Source organism: Podospora bellae-mahoneyi, chromosome 4 (genome assembly GCF_035222275.1).
Source record: "Podospora bellae-mahoneyi strain CBS 112042 chromosome 4, whole genome shotgun sequence".
NCBI classification, from domain to species: domain Eukaryota; kingdom Fungi; phylum Ascomycota; class Sordariomycetes; order Sordariales; family Podosporaceae; genus Podospora; species Podospora bellae-mahoneyi.
Genome location: NC_085883.1, coordinates 925,982 through 948,862, shown reverse-complemented (window position 1 = coordinate 948,862; position 22,881 = coordinate 925,982). Strand labels below are relative to the sequence as shown.

The following is a 22,881-nucleotide window of genomic DNA, read 5'->3' as shown; positions in this document are numbered from 1 at the left end:
CAGGTGGTTGGCCTTTGCCGTGTGACACTACCGTCTAAAAGTTATAAGTTCTTTTTGAGCTTTCCTAACCGATTTTTCGATAAGTTTACTACTATTTCAGCTAGTAGTACCGTCCGACAAAGGATATAATAATCTTAAATTATCTTTTTTTTTTCTATTTTCGTCTCGTAACCCTTTAAGGGCATTCTTAATAGTAGTTAATCGATAACCAAGTTCGCCTCGGAGCCTTAATTCTAACATCCGCGACTAACTTGGCTACTTTATTTACTTTCGTAGCTAGGTAATTATTATTTTTCTATACGTCTTTTCATTCGGAATATAACCTTTTTTTGTATACCATTATTTTGATTTTCTTTTTAGGTAAATATCCTTCCTTTAACTTTTTTAATTAACCGTCCTTTATAGCCTTTTTTGGCTAGCTTATCTCTAGCTTCTTATAGCTAATTTTTTTTTTTTTTTTAGTTTTAAGTAGTTATTGGTTTGGGGTGCGGCCACAGGCCTGAGGGTATGAGTAAGGAAGTGGGGCTCTCTGAGGATTCGGGGATTCAGGGGTCATGTATATAAACGTTCTGCTTCGGACATTCTATTTTAGACAGATCATCGACTTTTATTTCTTCGTATTTTTGCGCTTTGCATGCGTGCAGGCAATTCTGGCCCTCTGATCAGGCCAATCCGGTGCTTACTGTGTGGTCTGCGAGCCCACAGAGTCTTTTGTTTGTCCTACGTGAAGTGCGGCCTGCGAGCGAGCCACTGTCACGCAGGTGTGTTCATTCAGAGCCCTGTTGAGGGTATGTTAGTGGTGTTGTGGTTGTTTTGTGTGTTTTCTTACCATTTCATTATAAAAAGTTTCGGCCTAATTTAATCGAATTTTTTACACTTATTTAGTTAATAGTTTAATAACGGATTATAATAACTTACTATTTACCGTTTTTTAATCTTTTAGTCTTTTAAATTATATTTTTTTACGTTCAAGTATTTCTATATTAGCTCTCTACTAATAATCTACTTTATATTTGAGATTTACGAAAAGTAAAATAACTTCCATTTTTTGTATTAGCGATATTTTATACGTTAATTATATTATAAGTAATAGTTTAACCTAATTAATTTACTTAAAATTAATATAATTCCACAACTACTATTCCATCATTTGATTTAACCGTTCCATTTAGCTATTTATTTAAAGGTAATAATGCCACAGTTAACACAACGGCAGGTCGCGCAGTATGTGGGGCGCAGGACGTCCTTAGCCAATCATTAGGAAAGTCAGGAGGCAGCCAGTCAAGGCCAGCCAGAAGTGCTATGGCGCCAAGGAGCACGAGCACTCTGCAGGATGCAAGATGCTTGGGATGATCGAAGGCATAGCACGACGAGCACTCTGCAGGATGTAATGTGCTAGGAGTGATCGGGGCCATAACAGGGCGAGCACCTCACGGTCCCTAGGTCTATATATACGGAGGAACCGGCTAGTGTAGATAGACAGTTCCGCAGTAAGCAATTTCACAGTTGTATTCACGGTATCTTGTGATTACATTGAGATATCTTGTTGTGCACTATTTAGCTGCACCGAACCAATTGTCAGAAGTAGCCTTCAACCAGTGTCTCTTTCAGAGGTTCTGTACAGGTGTTCGTCATAACATATAGTAAACTATTAAAGTAAGTTATTATACGGTTATTAGCCGGTACTTAAAGTAAAGGAAGCTTTAACTAATTAGGAAAACGGTAGTTAAATAAGAAAGGCCTTCATGGAACGTTTGCAGAGCTAAGGGGCTGCCAGGATCGCTGTAAGGCTCACATGCCACCCCTTAATGGCTGTATCCAGGGAGCCGTGGTACTCCGAGATGGCTTCTTCGAGGACATGGACCACGAATCTTGGTCTGCCCCTCTGAAACCAAAGATTGACGCATCATGGAACCTGCACAAACAGCTCACTGAAAACTTGGACTTTTTCGTCTTGTTCTCGTCAATCGCCGCCATCATCGGCTCATAGGCCCAAGCAAACTACGCAGCAGGAAACACCTTCCAGGATGAACTGGCTCGCCACCGCATCAGCGAAGGCCTCCATACACTCTCGGTCAACTTGAGTCTTGTCGGCGGCCCTGTCGGGTTCTCGGCCGAGCATCCCAATCTGGCGCAGCAGTTCATCTTGGCCAAGCACATCCTCGACATGTCGAGTGATGAGATGCTTGGGGTGTTGGAATTCTATTGCAATCCCGAGAATGCAGCCAGCACTGAAACTTCCCAAGTGGTGATGGGCTTGGATCTTCCTCACCGTGTATTGGAAAGAAATATGGACCTACCAGCTTGAATGTACCAGTCGACTTTGCGAATCTTCATTAGATCACTGGGAATTTTCAAGCCTCGCTGTCGGACGCGCCAAGAAAAGACCCCAAGAGCTCGGGTGCTGATAATCTGCGCGCTCGTGCTGAGCAGGCAGAGTTAGTGGTGGAGGCTGCCACTCTTTTGTCTAGGGCTCTCATCCCAAAGTTATGCAAAGTGCTCAGACGGGGCCTAAACGACACAGACCCAATTAAGCCGCTATATGTCTATGGTGTTGACTCATTTATAGCTGTTGAGCTGCGGAACTGGCTGAAAGAGATGCTAAGGTGGATGTGGCTGTTTTTGAGATCTCGGGGCTTAAATTGCGTGATAATTGCACAGGAAGTTGCTGGAATAATATGGGAGTGGAGAGGCGTGAGAGCTCTATCTTGTGCAGAGGCGGGTGGAGCCACTTCGTAGAGAAGGCTTTGCTTCGACAAAAAATTGCGAAGTATATTGATGAGAGTGGGATTCGAACCCACGCCCTTTCGGACCACGGAATCCAGGTAGTAGGATGTTGATTAAGGAAGACCTTAACGTGGCGCCTTAGACCGCTCGGCCATCTCACCTTTATAATTTGTTGAGAAAACAAATAGGATCTACTGTACATGAAGGATTGTACACTCACTGCACCTAATGCAACTGACAACTCTGAGCTCTATATGCCAACAGTAACTGTAGAAGAGATATTCCAAACAAATGTAAAATTAGCAAACCAGCCCCCAGTCTACACACTGCAAAGAGGTTGAATATGAATATTGTGAAATAATCGCCAGCTTCAGGACTCTGCCGAGTCGCCTCCGTTTCCGTGCCTATTTGCCTTCTTATCCTTATCCCCACCCCCGTTATCATTTGCATTCTTGTACCCAAGCACAAGCTTCTGTTGACGCCACGCTAAACGCTTGGCCACCGACTGCGGTAGGTATACCAGACCTTGGGGAGCGGACTTGAACCCATACTCCCCTTTCATCGCGGCTAGTGATATTGGCTTCCGCAGCTCGTAAACCGAGACAATCTTGTAGGCAACCTCGTAACCGGCCCAGTCTCTGTGCCTGTTGTTGAACTCTGCGTTTCCAGATCCGTTTTCGTCGATAGGGGCATCGCCGGGGTTTCGCGTCCTTGCTGGAAGAATCTCGCAGATATGGGTGAGGGCCGAGTGCGGCGCGGTGCGGTAGAACCAGATGCGCTTGACGCTGGGCTTCAGGCAGTACTTGCGGAACTCGTAGTTTTTGTCCCGTTGATGATTTGGCTCATGTAGGGATCCTGCATGGGAAGGATCACATCGGCGGTCAGGTTCTTAGAGTGAGCATCTTGGAGGTCGATCGACTAAGGTGGGCGAAAAGCTGAGCGCGGGTCGGAAGACGGAACGCGTTTGAGTTTATTGGGATTTTGAGGGTCGTCCCTTGAGTAACCAGCCAGCACACAATAACCCCACAGGTGATTTGGCCAATCAACATCGCTTTACAAAAAGGAGGCGTCAATCGAAGCATTGGCTCTGGCTGGGGGTGGTTTCTTACTTTGAAGACCACCCTGGTCAGGTACACATTTCTTTCCAATCCGGATGTGCTTGTCCTACTGAATTAGTGTGATAATGAGCTTTTCTATGAACCTACCTACTACTAGTAGCATAACGCAAATAAAGTTACTACCAGAACACCCAAGGTCAATAATAGATGGATACCTCTTTCATGATTTATCTGCCAAATGTCTTGTAAATCAACTCACTCACCAACTCCCCATGAGGGGGTGCACCTAGCAAGCTTGAAAGAAGAGAAATACGTGTCCCAAATTTGAGTGCTTTATCCGAGGCAGTGGTCGATATCAACTCTAGTTCCTCATTTCAAATTCCTTCCTTCTTAGGTACCTGAGGCAATTTCACATACATCTGGGATTCGACCCCCACCAACTTCTCTCTCGAGACACTACACCTCAATCACTCTGTCTCGGGCTCAGACGCCTGGGTGTGAACTGTCCCGAGAAGTACCTTCTCCTGTTGAAACAAGAGGTGAAGATAATGAAGGGTGTAGCCACGGAAAAGCCGATAAGGTTGATCCACCCACAGCTTGATCTCCAGCCAAAGCAGACTGATATCTTTCCCCTCGCGCCCAAGCACCTCGTAACTGAGCAAATACTCCTGGTCTGCTTTCACCAAGTAACCGTATCCAGTTTTCTGCTGATACAGCGATTTAAAAATCTTGTTTTCCCAACCAATCCGAGATCAGGTGGGTCTAGACGATGATGGCGGGCTTGGAGAGAAACCGCCGGAGAAGCTGCTCCTGTCAGAATCCTGCGTAGTCACTCCCAAAAATCTCAATCCAGTTGTACGGAGCATTCTCGTAGAAATATCCCAAGATAAGAGTGAAAAGCTGACAGTTGAAGAGAAACCTCTGTGGATCTTTGGTGCTGTATGAGAATCGACCGTGGACCCGACAGTGGAATGAGACTTCTAGTCCGTCGGCCGAGTATCTATTGTTCACCCCGTACTTGTCGACGAGCCCACAGTGAGGGCAGCCAGCGCGGATGGCGAGAGAGCCAGTCGATGGCGCAAGGTGCTTTGCCAGACTCTCGCGATCCCGAATGACCTTTTGCAAGACCTGTGAGATACCGTCCATGCTGAGAAACTCTTCCTCGAGGCGGACCTTGTACCGCACACCATGGCGTTCCAACAGATCCTTCAGCAGTCTCTCATATCCATAAAGGTAGGTTTGGAATTTGCCCGTGTCGTGGAGGCCTCTCTGGTAGACGACGCCATCAACTGTCATCTCCTCACCCTTGGCCCTGTTCCAGAGGTCGCACATCACCACCACTTCCATCTCAAGGTCGGCCATCCTCCTGGCGATCACAAACGCCAAGCCTACACTGCACAGGGTTCCAACATGAGGAGAACAATTGGGCTGAATGATGATGTTGATCTCGGTAGTTGAGTTCGGGTGCGGGAGCAATGCCTTGAGGTAGGCAGGGTAGTCCGATTTGAAAACATATGAACCCCCGCCGAGGGCATGATGGGAGGCGAGATCGTAGGCAATGGAACCAGCTCGCGACCTGCAGACTCGGAGGCTCTCGTAAGTTGCGACATATTTGGTTCAGGCCCGAACAAGTCCAAGAGAATGAATGCGTTGAAGGAGCAATCTGGGAGGTTGTTGAGAAAGCTCAGGTAGACAAGGCTTGCATAGACCTACGAATAGCTAGCAGATACTTTAGATGTCCAAATCGAGAGGGCCCTCCCTGTAATTTACCCTTCAGTAGGCTGACCGCCTGTGCCCAAAGAAAAAGGGGCGGTTTCTGCGGCATATATCATGCATGAGGTGAATGATTCTTCGTGAATTAGGTGACGCCAGCACTCCTACCTGCACCTTGAACAAATTGGCAGCTTGGGCTCATCAATACCTAATCTGCAGCCTAGTACCATCACACCATTGCCTGGTCCCTGTGATGTATAGAATGTTATGTTTAGGTTGGTAGGTACCAACAACCTGGGGCATTGCTGGCAGAAATTCACGGAATGGACGTCGAAGCTTTGGCGAAGCTCTATCAACCAACCAAAACTCCAAAGTGAAGGCAGAGGTGAGAAGTAGAATAATACCTTCTTATCTATCTAGGCTAAATTGGTACATTAACAGGTACCTAATTTATCCCCGACACCTGTCTACCAGGCCTGCGACCGACAGTTTTCAGCAAGACAGCCTGCCTCAAGTACATGCGATAGGGAAGTACCTTAAGATGATGTATACCTCAGGTGACAAAATAGTACCTAGCCTCAGATCTCCTGACCGGTCATTTTGTAATGCCTATGCCAATGCACGCAGTGAGGTAAGGTGTCGCGTAACGCGGTAGGAACTGAACTGCAGATTTCGAAGGTTCGCAGTGAGTCAGGCTGCGCAGACTCGAGACATACCAAGCTCAATCAAGGCTTCGAAGCCACATCAAAATGACCCTCATGTCACACCAATATGCATGGCAGGCCGGAAGTGGTTTTGTGTCATACTACAGGAGATCAGGCTCCCGTGGCTTGACTCCGAGTTTTGGGGAAAGCAACCGAAGACCCCACATCAAAATTTTTGCATTACATTTCATAGGCATTGCAAATATTTCCCCTATTTATCTCTTGAATAGAACTGGCAGGTATGATACAATAACATAAACCGACACTTAATTGTCGACTGATCCTTGGGCGGACAATGTAACAAAGCTCGTAAAAATACCTAGTTCAGCCAAACAACAATGGAAGTCAGTCAACGTCATGTACAAAACATACGGGCATATCAGAAACTCGCGATTGTCGGAACGCTCTTATGACATAGGTATAACGAGGTGTTAAAAACAAGCAGTCATCAGACCGATACACCTACATAGTGGTCACTTGAGAACATATAATAACGTCAAGTATCATTGTATCTCTTTTTCACTTGTCGGTTGCGTAGGTATCCAGGCGAGGAGGCGGTGTTCTAATAGTTGGCAGTTATTAGGCAACGGTTAGCTACCGGTATCTTGACTTTCGAGGTGATGGGCATGGTGGGCGGACTCCTTCTTCGGCGTACTCATGGCATAAGGTAGGTATCTTTTTGACAACCAATATATAGGCGATTCGTTTCTTAGACCGGTGTTATAAACCTGTCGATTTTTTATTTTTAACCTGTTTTGTTAACCAGAAATATACATGTCGCTCAATAAATGCTGCCATCAAACACCCCAAGCAAACCCAAGAAATAAAACCCAAAAGAACGCCCATTGATGCCCCATAGTGTCTGCCTCATGGTAAATGACCTCGTCACGCCCCCTGAATTCTCCTCCTTTGCCCATTCGAAGAGGTTCCCTGAACCAGGTCATACACAACCTTCCCAACCTCAATCCCAACCCTCACTGTCTCCCCCGCAACAAAAGCAACAGGAATCCAGGCCAGCGCCGCCGTGACAATGCCCTCATCCCCTGAAAGCCAACCAAGATACGTATTCTTAGCACTTTCCATCGCGACCTTTGGTGCCTTCTCGAGCTCCTGCTCGAGCCATAGACTCGCCTCCTTTTGCTGCTCTTCCCTCAGTTGACTAACCCAGTCATTCGTCCTGGTAAGCTCGCCCTGCACCCAGTGCGAAGTTCGATCCAGCTCGCCGGCAACCCATTGTGACGTGCCATTCTGTTGCTCCTCACGAATCTGTGTCACTTGCTCGTTGACATGGGTGAGCACTTGATCAGTGCGGGAGGTGATGGTCGCCGTCAGTCCACTCAGCCCACGAGAGACTTGCTTGGGCGGTTTTTGCTTGACCAAGGATGCCCCTGACGTGGTGACACTTGCAGAAGGAGGACGCGGAGAGTGAGCGCGTCGTGATGAGGGTGGTGATGGGTGGGGGCGGGAGTGGGCCTTTGGGAGCAAATTCGCTGGCGGTGGGGTGTTGTTTTTCTTGGATGATCGAGAGGATGAGGAGGTGAACGAGGGCATGGTGTCACCAGGGCCGCGGGAGAAATAGTATGTGATTTTGGGCTATACGTCCTGGGAGTTCATGGATTAACACTGAAAGAGGAATCGCAATGTGAGTTGAGGGTGTGTTGAATTCCGATATTCTTTGTCATGCTGTTTGCTCGCTGCTGTTGTGTTTATCGGGCCATCCTCACCGCCGCTACCCCTGATGGGGTTGGCTTGGCATTATGTGTGACGTGGTCAAGGTCCGGTCCTCCACTTTATCAGGGCTGCAACCCAACGTGTGCCAATCAGAGACAATCATTTTGCAACGCTAAACCGGAAGAATTTGTCCAGCAAACCCCCCGGCCGAGAACAATTGGGCCCAAATTCTCTTCACTTCGACTTCAGGTTCTTTGGGTTCGATTCTCCGGAGACATTTGTCTGGTAAGAGGTCAGACTCCACAAGTCAATAAAAGGAAGTGGAGGATTGTGTTTCCCTCCATATCCCGACCTTGTCTTGATTGTCAAAGGCTTTCCTTGTGGTCGATCCCATAGTCCAAGAAACGCCCTCGAGATTCATGAGTTGTTCCACCCTCTCCCGTGGTCGCATGTGCTCGCCGCATGCGCTTCAAAGCTTTTCTCCGGTTGTGCGCTTTGCTCGTACCTCTAGCGTAATGCCACCAACCGAACACTGTGAATCCGGTAAGGACAACAGACACAATTAGGTACACCCAGAAGTATGAAGATAGGACTGGCGGTTGATCGGAATCTTCCCCAGTCTCTGCCTTTCGGAAGTAGATATCTCTCCCGTCGTTTTAGAAATCGAAAACCGGCATAGCGAAAATTGTCTTGACGAGACGCACCAGTACTAAGCCCAAGATTACTATCAGGAAGACCTCTTACCGCCACAGCTGTTATTGGAAGATACAGCATAGCAACAAAGGCTATGACCGTACTCATATTTGCTTGGTCCCTTGCTCGCTCGGCATCATCACTGAGGAGCTCATTCATAAACTGAAGGCAACTTCACCCCCCATGTGGGCAAGAAATAATCGGAAAGATATGATCGAAAAGGCTCACCAGCTCCTCGGAATAAGTCATGTCGTCAAACATCATCCGGCACCTAGCCATCAGGGCGTCCAACTCAATCTGAATCTCCGTAAACCGTTGCTTAAATCTCCGCGTGCTCGTGGCAAACTCGCCGTCGTATTGGAAGGATTGCAGCTGCTGCTCCTCCTCAACCTGCGTTATCATCTTCTGGAGCAAGCCCTTGGTAGTTCTGACCTCCTTCTCCGCCATCTTCGTCTTCAGCCGCCAGTTTCTCAGCTTCCTGTTCAGCTTGAAGTCTCGCTTCACCAACGGAGGCGCATCACGATCCAGCTTCAGATCTGTAATAGCTGCAGTGCACTCATAAATCCCCTTCTTGACAATCTCCTGCATTCTATCCTTGTGTAGTTCCGCAAATATCCCGACTGTAAGCAGGGCATGTGACTTGACCTCCGAACATGATGCAAGCAGATCCTCAACCCTGGCCATTTGCTGTTCTGAACATCCGAATATGACCGTGACAGTAAGCTTCGAAGCTTCAATATAGGTGGATGAAATTGCGAGGCTATTCGCCGGGGTCCAGCTCTGGCGATCCTATGACATGGCTGAGGTGTACATCCGGAGTGAGTTGCTGTGCATGAGGTAGGTTGCGCAGCCGCCTTCGTGGCTCTTGGTGAAGGCCCTGCAGATTTCATCATGGAGGTGAAGACCTTGGTGATCCTTTGCCAGCGAGGTAGAGAAAGGGAAGGTAGTACAGATCAGTTGGGACATGTTCGAGTGCTGGGAATGCAGCCCCACGGCACCGCAGAGTCTTGGGGGTGTTCAGCGTCAGCCATCAGAGATACGAAGGCGCGTTGCTTGTATGTATTTCAACACATCTATCACGCAAATGCATTCCCTTATCGGGTTACTTGCATGGTTGCGGAGCACCTTCGACACAATAGTTGAGGGGCAATCATACTCAAATAGACAGTTGTTGTCTTCAATTGTCAATATTGGATTTACTACTCGTGGCCAATCCATGATGAATTCTTGTTTTTGAACATTGAGTAACGTATATTATAAGCGAGCGACCAATATAAGCGAGCGACCACTTTTTCAAAACCTTTATATCATTATCCTCAATTACTACACAACCATACTAAGAAGCAACCATAATTACATCCGAAATAGCTGAATCAGACAATTCTATAGCCTCCTGGCAAGTGCGCGTATTATGGCCAGGCTTGCCGCACACACCACAGCACTAAACCTTCGTACGAGCCTCCCCTGCACTACCGCCATCCGGCTATATTTTTTCCACTACCTCCCCACCCACGGCCTTCTGGTCTAGTAGATCCTATATATCTTTCACAGTAAGTAATCTTCCGAGCCGTATACGTATTTTTTTAGCTCTCCGGCGCTTACTTAGTACCTTATTAACCTTATAGAGCAAAGTGTTTTTTAACTAAAGGAGGGTTATTTAATATATTATAATTATCGTACTTTTAATAAGTTAGTCTATAGTAACTAATATTAAAGTCGGGAAACTATTTTAATAATTAAGAATACGAATTTTAATAAGTATTAACTATAAATTAACTTTTTAAAGGTTTTATAATATTTAAAATACTTAAAGTAATACTATATCTGGCCTTAAGGATAAAGGTATTAACGTATAAAACTTTATATTTAACTTAAAAAATATCCTTTTTAAATTATATAATATAAAACTAATACCCGTAAAATTATTTTATATATTTTTTTTCGTTATAAAAACAAAAAAAGCTTCGCGGAAAGTAGAAAGAAATTTAAATTTACTTACGTAATTAATATATATACGTATTAAACCCTCGATTTAACGGCTATACGTTTATTTTAGCGGCCTAAAATAATTAATATTAAGTAATCAAAAGAAGTAAAAGGAATATAAAAATATATAAAGCGTAATAATATTATTTTATTAATAATAATGCTTGAATTTAATTAAATAATAACTTTTATAATTATCGAGGATTAACAATTAATATTTACCTTTCGTACGGAACGTTATATAATAATTAAAGTACTTAATTTAATTTAAGCTTACCGGATTAATAATTTAATTATTATCGGTAATTATAATATATTAAGTAAACGGTAAATTATATTTAATATATTAATTAATAAAATAATATTATATAATTAAAATAATAAAGGGTAAAATAGTTTAGCCGAAAGTATTAATTTTTTAAATTATTATTATTTACTTACGGTTATTAAATTAAATTAATTTTACTTTATTAAAGCCGTCCGAAATTATAATTACTATACTTATAAAAATAATATTTATTATACACTTAGTTTCGTCGAAATTATAAATATTATTATTTATAATACCGTAATTAACTTTAATATTCTGTATAGACGTAAATTATTTAATAATAATCTTCGGATCTTTATATTTAGCCTTCTAGTAATCGTATTTACGTATGAAACGCGTACGGAATTATAGTTAACGTTTAACGAAGTTATATACTTAAAGTTTATTAATAGGCGGCGCGTCGCGTACGTATAATAGTTAATTAACTATATTTTCTACACTACTTAACCTTAGTAGAAAAGCTTACGTAAATAGCTTAATTATATAATAAACAATAACCTCCTCTTCGGATTAAATAAACTTCTTCGATCTAGGCGTAATATCGCGTCGTGTAGGCCGGCCGGCGCGTCGGTGTCTAAGCGTACTGCGATCGACGTTATATATCTTAGCTATAGCTAATACACTTAGATTTTTATCATTTTGAAGAGCCTTAAGGACTAAGGTTATATGGGCTTCCTTTGAAGTAAATGGCATTTTGGAATATTGAGAAAATGAGGTGTTGAGGTTGAGGTTACGCGTCGCGTCAAAAAGGCGCTCGCTTATATTGGTCGCTCGCTTATAATATACGTTAGAGTCTTTCTTCCCCACCATGTTTTTTCGTCGCGTTGGGCCCATAACAACAGGGGTTCAGTGTGCTATTTTTGGCTGCCTTACCTTATGCGTTTGCACACGGTGCTAAGCGCCCGCATGGCCAAACGAGCACCCTTGATTTTATGCATCTTCACCATGGACTTATGCAACCGTACAAATCATGCACAAATATAAAGGAGCAGACCAGCTCCGCCCTGTAGAGTTGGGTGTCACGTTCTTGGAACACGGCCTCTGGCAATACCGGGAAAAGAGGGATAGCCAATCAGGTAACAGGAATAGACCCGCTCGGGAGGATTATCGGGATAGCAGAATGATCCTGACGAGGATCACTGGCGTATGGCCATGATCCAATGATCCGGCCTACGGGATTATTATCGGAGGATAATAATCTATGATCCCTAGGTCTATATATACGGACAAATTAGACAAGTATAAGATCGTAAGTTCTGAAAAAGAAAAGTCTACATGAAGTACCCATAGCATCATCTATTCACTTTACAGTTTGGAGCAGGTCAACCTTCAAGACATGACCCACCCTCAATTCACCTCAAGGCCCCGCTGGGAAGTGAATCTTCGAGGAGCAACGCTTGAGAGTGTTGATATTGATAAGATATCTTGTTGAAAGGGCGTGGCCCACTTGATTTAACAGCCACACACCAGTTACTCTAAGGGTTTTGTTGGTTATCGTCTTTTACTATAGCTACCCTTTGGCTTTCTTTGGTTTTATACAGTAAGTACGTTATTTGCATTGGAATTTTCGTCTGGCTCTTTTGACTCACCGATTGCTTGCCCCACACACCGTGAATGAACTTGAAACCTTTTAGCAGTATGCGTAAAGGTTATGCCAAGACCTCTTGCGCTTGTGGGATGGGCTGATGCCAGAGCCACAAAAACGAGCTGATAACGTCTTATACCTTCCTACCCAAAAAGACTGGGGGTAATTGCAAAGAGCACACACTTACTCTACGGTCATGACTCAGAGTACCGCAGTTGCTAATAGCGACCATTTTATGAACCGAAACAGAGTCGAACTGCATGTCTGCAATGTTTCTAAGCGAATGAGTCGGGCATACATTTCCACGAAGAAAACATACATGTTGAAGAGATGTTGTGAATGTTTGAAGTAGGAATAACCCATGCTTAGTTTAATATGTCTATGGATCCCCTACATGTTGTTTTTTGAAACCACCACTCATACTTCGGACCGTCAGCCCGGCGGCGAACTTCAACAAAACCACCTCACTTGGCGTCAAAGGTCCGACGGTTGGAAGGGACTGGGATGCCGTGGCTAGGTATGCTGATATGCCGGTCGATGATACAAAAGTTAGGAAAGTGCTGCTTGGCCACTGTTAGGCTGTACTTGACGTCGAAATCGTAGAAGCCGTGTACTCCTTGGGACCCCAGTCGAAGTCCTCGTTGGGTTGAACTCATTGGGGATTGAACTCGATGGCGATGTGCGTGGCAGAGAATGGCACGGCATGTGCCCACTTCGGTTCCGGCACCAAGAAACTTCTCGGGATCGGTATCTCTTTGGGCAATACCTCACCAATGACGACAATCAAGTCTTTGAACCTGTCAATCGAGACCCGGCGGGTGCTTGGGCTGCCCAAGGGGTCAAGAGGAATCTTGATCTCCCGTGTTTCGCCCGCAACTCTGCCCATTGGCAACCTCCCCAGGCGGCCGAGCCGTGCTATCTCACGGCAAGTATCGGCGCAGCTTTCCTTGACTGTGTTCTCAAAGATGTAGGTAGAGAAGTTCCTGGTTGCTGTGGTCGACAATGCATAGGCAAAATAGGTTGCTGTTTCTTGGAGAGTGACCATCTCGTTGGCGGCGGCTGGTGTGGCATTTGGCTTCAGAACCCGTATCTTGTCGACAAGATCGCTGTAGCTCAGCTCTGTAAAAATGATAGAGGTGGTGGTTCAGTAGGGCGAAAATATGCGCGCCCGGCTCTGGCATCCTTAAAGCATAACCCCAGATCTGATCCCTGAGTTCCTGAGGAATATACGGGAAGTGCTCAAATCGTTGCATCTTGGGAACAGACTATGGTTGACAGAAATTCAGGATTACCAAAGAAGTTATGTTAGGAATACTTTTCGTTGTTCTGCGTTTATAAGAACCTACTCTTGCCAATATATTGAAATGGAAGATGTGATAGCTCTCATAAGATGTCTAGAAACGAGAAAGAGAGCGCGGGTGTGTAGTTGGCTGGAGGTCCACAAAATCACAAGCTCTCGTGAGGTCTGGTATAAGGATAAAGGGGAACAAATCCATCGTTGGAAAGGAAAGAGAATCTATGGGTCGACAAGACGACCCATTCACTTCAGGATGTGGGAAGACTCGATGATAACAGCCAGGCTGTGAGGCTCCTGAAATGACCCACATGCTGAGTTAATTGGCGAGGATATCGCAAAGAGCAGCAAGAGACCATCCCAAATTTATTATCATATGTCGTTTAAGATGGACTTGGTATGGGTGTGATGAGTGTGCCATGAATTGCTCCTAGGGCTGGACCAGCCTCTGCTGCAGCTAAGTGCTCAACAAGACCTCTTCGGGCTCTGAGATGGTTCAGGGAGGTGACCCCTTTATACCAGAATGAACATTGGTCTGACTGTTATCAAACGCCTTCCTTCTAGTCATGGCCGAAACAATGTGCCAATGCCGATTTGCAAAGGAGACTTCTCAGGAAAACATGTTGGGATACCTTGACCAAACCTGATGCTCGCAGTAAAACCATTTGGATCACGAAATCAAGGGTACCTATTCTGATATTGGTTGCATCAGATACCTAGGGTAGGCGCCGACAGCGCCACATTGCCCAAACCTTACCACCGCCTAGCATCCGCCAAAACATCCACACTCGCCTTCTCACTCAACAAAAACGTGCTCAGCACCGGGAACGCCCCTGGCGTCTTGGGAAACGCACTCCCATCCACCACCCTCAACCCATCCACGCCCCTAACCCTAAACTTGCTATCCAACACCGCCAACCGATCCCTATCCCCACCAATAGCACAGGTACTAGTAGCATGATGCCCAAAACTCTGATCCCTCGCCCACTCCTTATCCCCAGCAAAACAACCCGTCCCCCCGTCACAAGGCGGCTCAGTAGTCGTCATCGGGCCCGTCGGCCCCTCCACATTCCCATAAACCCTCCTCCCCCAAGCAGCCGCCTCAGCCAACGCTCCCAAATCTTGATCAGCCCCCGTCTGGAACATCTCAAAGTTAATCAGGGGAGTATCCTGCGGATTCGCACTCCTCAACCTAACAGTCCCTGCCTGGGAAATAGGATTGATCTTTACAACCGAAAAGCCAAACACACCCAACGGATCAGGAGGGATAGCCACAGCCGCATCATTTGGCCAATACCCCCTGAACGCAAAATTCGCCAGACTAAACACGAGAATGTCAAGCTCCCCATCACCGGAGTAGTTCGTCTTGAGCATAAAAGCGTTTGTATTTGCCGCCGGGCGGGCATAGGGGCCAAGACCCTGATACCAGAGGTCGATGCACGGATCTGGGACGCCGGGAGGGCCGAAGCCGAAGAAGCAGTCTGGCTCGCCTGGGATGGGGATTGTGAAGAAGGGTTGGTTGTCTTTTGCGATGCCGACGACGGGGTATTCCGGGTTGTCTTGGAGGCGGGAGCCAACGCCGGGGAGGTTGACTAGGACGGAGATATTGAGCGAGCGGAGGTGTTCTTTTGGGCCGATTCCTGAGAGTTGGAGGAGTTGCGGGGTGTTGAAGACGCCGCCGGAGAGAATGACTTCTTTGCGGGCTCTGACGGTGCGTTTGGTGCCTGTGTTGGAAGGGTTGTGGCGGGCGTCGGCCGAGTAGAGGGATTGTCCTTCGAGGTACTCGACTCCGATGGCACGGGGCTTCTTGTTTCGGGGTCTGTCGAAGAGGACTTTGGTTACGAGGCTGTTTGTTTTGAGGGTCAGGGGGTAGCGAGGAGATCCACTGGGTTTTTTGGCAGCCAGAGTGTCAAGGACGATTGTGCGGGCACTGAAACGACCCCAGGTTTGGTTGGCGTGGAAAGGAAGGCCGAAAAGACCTTGGGTTGTGTCTCGAGATGGAGAGGGGTTATTGAGATCGCGAGTCACATCGGTGAGCGCGTTGTTGGGGTTGCCGCCGATGGATGCGATCATAGACCTGAAGACGGAGAGAATGCCGGGACTGCGAGAGTAGACCTCGCCATCATTTCCGTTGATGTCGAGATAGCCATTGAATCCATGGCCCAGGGTTCCGGGTGGGAGATAATGGTTCCTCTCAACACGCGTGAAGATCTTGCGAATGTTGTCACCGCTGTGGAATTGTCAGTTCTCGACAAAGCCGCATATCTTGTGAGGGGATCACCAACCTCCAGCTGCGGTCACCCGTTTTCCTCCAAATTTCATCCCAGGTGCTCTTGCTGGGCAACACTGTAACGCCGGCGTTGATGACCGACGACCCACCGAGAGTCGCGCCGCGGGGGTAGAAAACACCCAAAGGCGTGGCATCAGCTGGAGCAGAGCTTCCATTGCCAACGAACAAGGTCCCGTCAGCACGTCTCCATGTCAGGTGGTTGTTCTTCAGCTGCTGTGTATCGTCGCCATACTGCCTCACGTAAAATCCCCAGCGGTTGGCATTGGAGGTACTGCCGACATTGATGAGCTGTGTTCCAATATCGGCGCTCTGGTCATCGCCTGCCTCCAGGAGCAAGACAGAGTATCCGGCTTTGGCGAGGTTGGAAGCAAGTGGAGATCCGCCGGGTCCACTGCCTACAATTACATAGTCGTAGACATCTTGATTGTTGTTGTTGCCGCCACCTGGAATAGCAAGTGCGGGGGTGGCGCACAGGGCCAGAATGGCCGTCAAGCAATGCGTAAATTTGGCTGCCATTGTTGCGACTGAAGAGAAGCAAGAAACCGATTGTAAATGTCTGGCAAAGCTCTACCTCCTCTTATACCACTGCAGTCATCTTCACCTTACCAAGGAACTAAGCCATACTTAGGTTGATATTCTGCTCTCCAAGCCATGGTGCAATAGTACTGATTTGGGAATCCGAACCAGCGCAACAGCAAGTCTGGAACCGTCTTCAGTCATCACACCTTTACGTGGCATGCCAGGGGTGTACCAGCATTAGTCGAAGAAAGCCTTACCTGAACAGTCAGGAACTGCGTGATTGTGGTGGACAATATTCTGCGCCTCATGGTAGTATTTGCTGCAATGCAACGCTAGCTTATGCCATGCAGCTCTGAACCAAGCTGATGGGCAGGCTCTTCAGTGGTTGGCTCTGGGGAGCAGGGTTCCGAATGTGCCGAGTCGATGATCACGTTATGCCAACGCTTGTCTTTTCCGTCTACTTACGACATGTGCCTTTTCAGCTGGACATGTCATGAATCGAGATGCACCTAGAGACAGCTGCTGGGAGTAAGCCCTTTACAGAAACCGAGTAGGCCTTCACAAATCTGAGTTAAAAGGGCTTTATAGATGGTTAATAGGCGTTTGCAGATAGCCACCAGGCGTTGAAGGTCAGGTAATAGAGTTGTTTCGTATCTAAAAGGTCTCTCTAAGGAGTTGAAACGATACCTATCTAGAGTAATCTCGGGAGACCTGCCTTCCAGTCTCAACCACCTTACACAGGACAGCTAAGGAGGCGCCTGGGTGTCTCTTTGTTTAGCTTGAGCCACTCGGGGGTTTTATCTTCCTCTCGTTCAACGATAGCGAAGCAACTACCCTGAAACTTGCCTCGGTTCTGCCACAGGCTACCAAGACCAGAAAATACATTTACCACCTGTGTACCCCCTTTACTCACCTTCCAAAGGTTCTGGACCCCGTGACACCATTGAAGTGCTCAATAAAACCGTGGAAATGAATGTATGATGTACAGAAGGGGCAGGAGATCTACGGACTTCTTGTATATATGATCTTCAATGAACCCACTCTCATCCCCCATTCTTAACTCCAACAAGCATCCAGTACAAGAGACACCCTAACTGACTCTTGACTCGGCATGTCCTGGTCGCTGATGGAGGACATCGCAGTAACTGCATAGTAGTCGAAGCCGCTGTACCCTTCAATTCCACCGGTGAAATAAACCCGGGTTCTCTGTTGTCCTTGACCTGGGTAACTGACCGTCTGCATCTTTGGCTGGTTGTGTCTAAGCCATTCATCCTCGTCTTCGGTCTCCCTGAAACCATACGTGCCGAGCCTTCCATTCCCCCAGATCCCACAATCAAAATAGCACTTTTGTAGCGGGAAGACAATGACGAACCCAGAAAACCTTCCACACTAGCATCGCTCAGTGCGCAGCGCAGCGTTGATCTCCGGAATGAAGTATGAGGCCAGTTTGGTGGTGCTTAGCGTGACGGTGACTTGGTTTCCAAACTTGGTAGCGAATCGACAGTCGGGTAGAGCTGCGATCGGATAGGTGTGTGTTTGTATCTCTTGACATCCTTTTGTGCGCTGATCATCTGGCATTGCCCTGCTGTGAAGAAAAGTGGATTGATTTTTTAAGTCCTCCAAGACCCTACGAAGTGGTATTAGCCAAGCAACAATAAAGCTAATGGTAAGACGACGTGACGGGTGACAAAATGACACAGGCCACACTTTTAGATACGCATTCTGACCAGGTAGCCATGCAAGCATACATGGTTCTTGGACTCATGAAGGGATCTGCTATGCTTGGTTGGCCGCCTATTGCATCATCTAGCCTTCAACTACCTGCCTACCTGCCTTAGGTATATCAAATAAGGTCCCTGGTTAAGTGTCTTCTTGGCTGAGATCTGTCCACTCCGGGGTCTCGTCCTCCTCGGAATCCACCCATGAAATACAGCGGTTTTTGTCAATTCCAGGACACCAGCTAAGGGAAGGATAAAATATCTTCACAACCCGTCTACCCTCGTCATTGGCCTTCCACAACTTCTACGCTTCAGGGCATCATTTGAGTGTGGCGCCAGCTTGGTTAAAATGATGACGACGAGCAGCTCGTCCCCGTAGGTTCCTGTAAAGCGGGACTCAGGTTGGTGACCAGACTCCAGGCGCGACGGTTGGTACGCATAAACTGCAAGAGAGATGCGATATCGAGATAGTGCATAGCCTCGTAGGTCAGCTCAAGTGGAAATTTCTCCAAGGCTCCGAGGTTGGCATTCGGGGGGTTGACAGGAAATGTGTCGCTGCTTTCGAGGGAGGTGCGAATGGATGTGGATGTGATGTTGATCGCTTCGTGCCCCTGCTCATCAAGCTCCGGGTTATGCCAAGAAGCAACACGGGGAATGGCACTCTTGTTCAAGTTGTCCATGGGATATGGTTTGTTGCGGCGCCATTCGGGAAAAGGCTCATGATCTGAGTCGGCGTCGTCGTCGGTCATGGCTGCTCCCCAAGTTGGGTGTTTGCGGTCGATTGAGAAATATTTTGTCGGTGGATGGGTAGGTAGGTGAGAGAAGCTGTTGGTCAAAAGAAAAATTGCAACGGGCAAAAGGCTGCATTTATAGATACTGACTTGAGTTTGTCATCTGTACCCAAACCTTAACGAGCCTGCTGGTAAGCTTTGAGAACTTTCGTGACGCCTATCAATGTAAGGTAAACTACGTACGTACCTTATCTTTGGAGACTTACGACCTAGGCAGGGATCATCCAAAGCTTACAAACCTAGAGAACGTTATGCCCATGAGAGGGGACTCAAGCTTGACCATATCAGTATTTTCAATCTTGGATGTCAGGCCCAGCCTTGCTACTCGAAATGGAAGGGATATCCCATGAGTTCAATGCACTTGAGAGTTGGGTACATACGTGACCGAATGGAGCAGCTGAGCGCCTGTCTCCCTCAATGACCAACAAGTGGAAACGACTGAAACTCATCATCTCCCTAGACATGAAACGAATTCTCTTGGTGGGCAGCTAACCTTGGAAGTGCTGCAACAGCCTTCTCTGCCCAGCATCGCATCTTGCCATTTTGCCAAAATATTTGGCAAGAACCAGATGGTAAAATGTCTCTTTGCTCTCATCGTCCCTGAGAAGCAAAAAAATCCTTCATCTGAGTCCCAACATGATACAGCTCCAGGAAAAGCAGTCAAAAATGGGCGATCCTCAAACGAAGCAGACCCCCTTCTCCACCTTCCCTAGCTTCTCTATTCTTATTTTCCCATCCTTCCGCCGTATAATCCCTCAGCTATCCCTTCTTCCACGCCGTCAGTTCAACCCAATCACCCCCGGCCCTCGATACTCACACCACTGCCCATCATTGTCTCTTCAACCACCATCCTTTTTTCAACCACCATCCCCTCTTCGACCACCATCCTTTCTTCCACCACCAATCTACATCAGCAACCCAAAAATGACCACTCTCCACAACCACCCCATCCTCTCCCTCTACCCCCCCATCGACCCAGTATGGGGCGACATAGCCCAACTCATCAAACCCCCTCCAACCGTCCCTCCAACCCTCTCTTCCACTCCCGATCTCACACCCTTTCATTTCCTCAACACCCAACGTGACACTACTGTCATCGCCAACGCTCCTTCCTCCGACAACACTCAAATCGACAAGCAGCTCAAAGAATCCTGGAACAAAGGCCGCGAGTACGGGCTGCAGGAAGGAGCGTTGAAAGCCGCCAAGAACAAGGCAGCGGTCTTGACAGGGATGAAACTTTTCTTTGGGGTGGTGGTGGATAGTGCTCCTGTTGTTGAGGAAGGAGGTGATAAGGGGGGGGTTGAGACGGAAAGATCAAGCGGGATGGAGATGGTGATTTGGACGCCCGATACCAGCAACAAGGACACTGATGATGAAGAGGGGACAGAAGAGGGTGATTTACTTGATTTTGAGGAGATGGGCGGTAACAATGTTGAAGGGGGTCTGGGTATGGCTGAGACTGCCGACAGTCTCAGTGATGAGCGAGTGCCCGTCACCATGGAGCAGTCTAACTCTCTCAATGCTACGACCGCCCCAATCGACGCCCTCTACCAACGGATCGGCATACCTTCACTGTTCAATACCCAGCCTGTGGCACCCAACTTCTACAGCACCCGCACCATCCCACCCTACCCGTTCGATGGTGATGCCGAGCAGCCAGACGTCCTCCTCCTCGGCCCTCTCAGCGAGCCTACCTTTGAGGAGTGGAAGCGTGACCACGGCCGCGTCTATATAATGGGCAAGGCCATGGGAGTCTTCTCTACCACTCTCATTCACAAGAATCCTGACGAGACTTACGTCAGAGTCGAGTTTCACTCCCGCCGTACAAGAGATGATGCGCTGAGGGTGTTTGGTGGCGTTGTGGATGAGACAGAGGGTCCGTTGTTTCTGAAGGGCGGGTATCCTTGGTAAGTGCATCAACATGACATCGCAAGGACTACCCATGATCCTGACCAATGTGTAGCGGTGGAACCATCATGTTTGCTTGGAAGTGGAGGGGGGTGGATACAGACTGAACACCTCTCCATGGATTCCATGGCTCGATGTCGCTCCAGAGCTCTCACTGCTTAAACCGTTGGAAGTGGGCGATGAAAATATCTATCTGAATATGTTATCCACAATATGGCATGAGGTACATACGGGTATCTGGTATCTGGGCTAGCAAGATTTCATTTTTCTGCCATCTCAACTCAAGACCAATAACACGGTAATATTACATCAAAGCCTAAGTGCTCGCACTCATCTTGAACCATTCTTGATCAGATATCCATCTCATTCCGCATCCTCCCACTGATCAATTAAATCCTCCATTCCCACACCCTGCACCAACCTCTCCATATTCACCCTCACACTCAACCTCACATACGGCGTCATCTCCTTATCCTGATTCACAAACCCACCCCCAGGCGCCGTGATATCCGAAGCTGCCCCCTTGCCATAGTGATGACTGAACAGCGGAGGCTGCACAGTAACGCAAACCGGTCGGTTCCCGGTCTCTCGAGGGTAAAGTCCATCACACCAGTCCCCCAGCATCAAATCCCACCCTGCCGTCAACGTCTTCAACCCGAACTGGTATAGCAACTTCCGAGCACCTTGTTGACTGACAGCGTATGCTTGGGTGCACGTTGTCTTGTCCGAGGCATGCACGACTCTCGTGTGGGGTGCGTACTCTTTGGCAAGCGAGTCTTGGAGGGCAAAGGGATGCGCCTTCAGATGCTTGGCATCAGGCACGGTGACATCGCTGGGGATGGTAACTCGCAGCAAAGGGACTCTGTTCATTGTTGGCGTTGTGCTTTTGTGGGCGACAATAGTAGAGGCAGATGGAAATTCCGTGCCGCAATGACCCAACCACAGGACATCCCAGCTGTCCCCGTACGGTGTAAGGCGCGAGCGAAGATTTATCGGTATCTGAGAGACCGAGAGTTCGGAACGGTCCTCGGTGTCTGCAAGCGTCGATCTCGTTCTCGGGGCTGGTTGAGTGAAGGCTCTCGCAGCCTGAGCAAAAACTTGCATCTGTTCTTTGAGCCGGATGTCCCAGTCTGCGTCGTCTTCGAGGATAAGGGCGCTGGTTAAGTTATCTTGCACAATGCTGTCATCATATATCAGAATGAACATTTCCATCCAAGGGAAGCAATATAGGCCCACCGCTGCAACGCATTCATATGCGCCCTCCAGGACCCCTTATTTCCCTTTGAGATCTTCTTGTCCCAGCTGTCACCTGGTAGAACCCTCTCAGGCACGTCCTTGCCGTCAATACCGTCGATCCATTTGACGTCAAGCCTCGTCAGAGCAGCGGCCAAAGTCATGGCATCGCGCCTGTCTGATCTCTCTGGGAGGTTGATGACGAATATCTCCTGGAACTGTTCAGAATATCAGCCAGCTGCCCTGGGGGCAAGAGTGTCAGGTGGCAGTGCAATACTTACACCCAGTGTGGAATTCAGAACGTCGGAGAAGGCCTTGCCCTGTACTCGCGGGTAGTGAATGCCGCCATCAGACTGCAGACCCTGCGGCCCAAAGAACCAAAACACCACCAGGACAACAACAACTATGAGAGCCAGGTACCGGTGCCCAAAGAGCACAGGCATGTTGGATCCATCAAAGCTGGGCTGTTGGGCGGAAATGTTGAAGTGTGAAGTTCCTGAGCCAAGACATGACGTTGGGATATAGTTTGACCAAGCGGGTGGAAGCGACGACGTGGAGGTTGGAGAAGGTGGGTAAATGCGGATAAAATCGCCGTTTTTCTTGATGGCGGGAAGGCGCCAAGCTACCGATCAGATCTCAAAGAACCGCCTCCTCTTGTGA

General features: G+C 47.7%; 6 protein-coding genes and 1 non-coding gene across 7 annotated transcripts; 1 reads left to right on the top strand and 6 right to left on the bottom strand.

Annotated features, from left to right (window-relative positions):
- Positions 1-2,776: 2,776 nt before the first annotated feature.
- Positions 2,777-2,888, bottom strand: QC761_0063400. Its single transcript has one exon. It is a non-coding gene; the product is annotated as a tRNA-Leu (tRNA).
- A 209-nt stretch (positions 2,889-3,097) lies between these two features.
- On the bottom strand, positions 3,098-3,776 carry QC761_000480 (uncharacterized protein; the record flags this gene model as incomplete). The annotated part of the gene is made up of 2 exons (XM_062871807.1): positions 3,098-3,582; positions 3,647-3,776. 2 exons carry the CDS (start codon positions 3,774-3,776, stop codon positions 3,098-3,100), a joined length of 615 nt encoding a protein of 204 aa, XP_062731986.1.
- A 3,311-nt stretch (positions 3,777-7,087) lies between these two features.
- QC761_000460 (uncharacterized protein) lies at positions 7,088-7,753 on the bottom strand (the record flags this gene model as incomplete). The annotated part of the gene is made up of 1 exon (XM_062871806.1): positions 7,088-7,753. The coding sequence occupies one exon, from the start codon at positions 7,751-7,753 to the stop codon at positions 7,088-7,090; it is 666 nt and encodes a 221-aa protein (XP_062731985.1).
- Positions 7,754-8,529: 776 nt separating this feature from the next.
- On the bottom strand, positions 8,530-9,250 carry QC761_000450 (uncharacterized protein; the record flags this gene model as incomplete). The annotated part of the gene is made up of 3 exons (XM_062871805.1): positions 8,530-8,562; positions 8,618-8,728; positions 8,795-9,250. The coding sequence occupies 3 exons, from the start codon at positions 9,248-9,250 to the stop codon at positions 8,530-8,532; spliced, it is 600 nt and encodes a 199-aa protein (XP_062731984.1).
- Positions 9,251-14,373: 5,123 nt separating this feature from the next.
- Positions 14,374-16,795, bottom strand: QC761_000440 (uncharacterized protein). The gene is made up of 2 exons (XM_062871803.1): positions 16,048-16,795; positions 14,374-15,992 (listed from the first exon to the last, which is right to left on the bottom strand). The coding sequence occupies exons 1-2, from the start codon at positions 16,566-16,568 to the stop codon at positions 14,516-14,518; spliced, it is 1,998 nt and encodes a 665-aa protein (XP_062731983.1). The 5' UTR covers positions 16,569-16,795; the 3' UTR covers positions 14,374-14,515.
- A 2,746-nt stretch (positions 16,796-19,541) lies between these two features.
- QC761_000430 (uncharacterized protein) lies at positions 19,542-21,274 on the top strand. Its single transcript, XM_062871802.1, has 2 exons — positions 19,542-20,987; positions 21,044-21,274. The coding sequence occupies exons 1-2, from the start codon at positions 19,717-19,719 to the stop codon at positions 21,093-21,095; spliced, it is 1,323 nt and encodes a 440-aa protein (XP_062731982.1). The 5' UTR covers positions 19,542-19,716; the 3' UTR covers positions 21,096-21,274.
- Positions 21,146-22,664, bottom strand: QC761_000420 (uncharacterized protein; the record flags this gene model as incomplete). The annotated part of the gene is made up of 3 exons (XM_062871801.1): positions 21,146-22,168; positions 22,225-22,439; positions 22,503-22,664. The coding sequence occupies 3 exons, from the start codon at positions 22,662-22,664 to the stop codon at positions 21,352-21,354; spliced, it is 1,194 nt and encodes a 397-aa protein (XP_062731981.1). The 3' UTR covers positions 21,146-21,351.
- Positions 22,665-22,881: the final 217 nt, after the last annotated feature.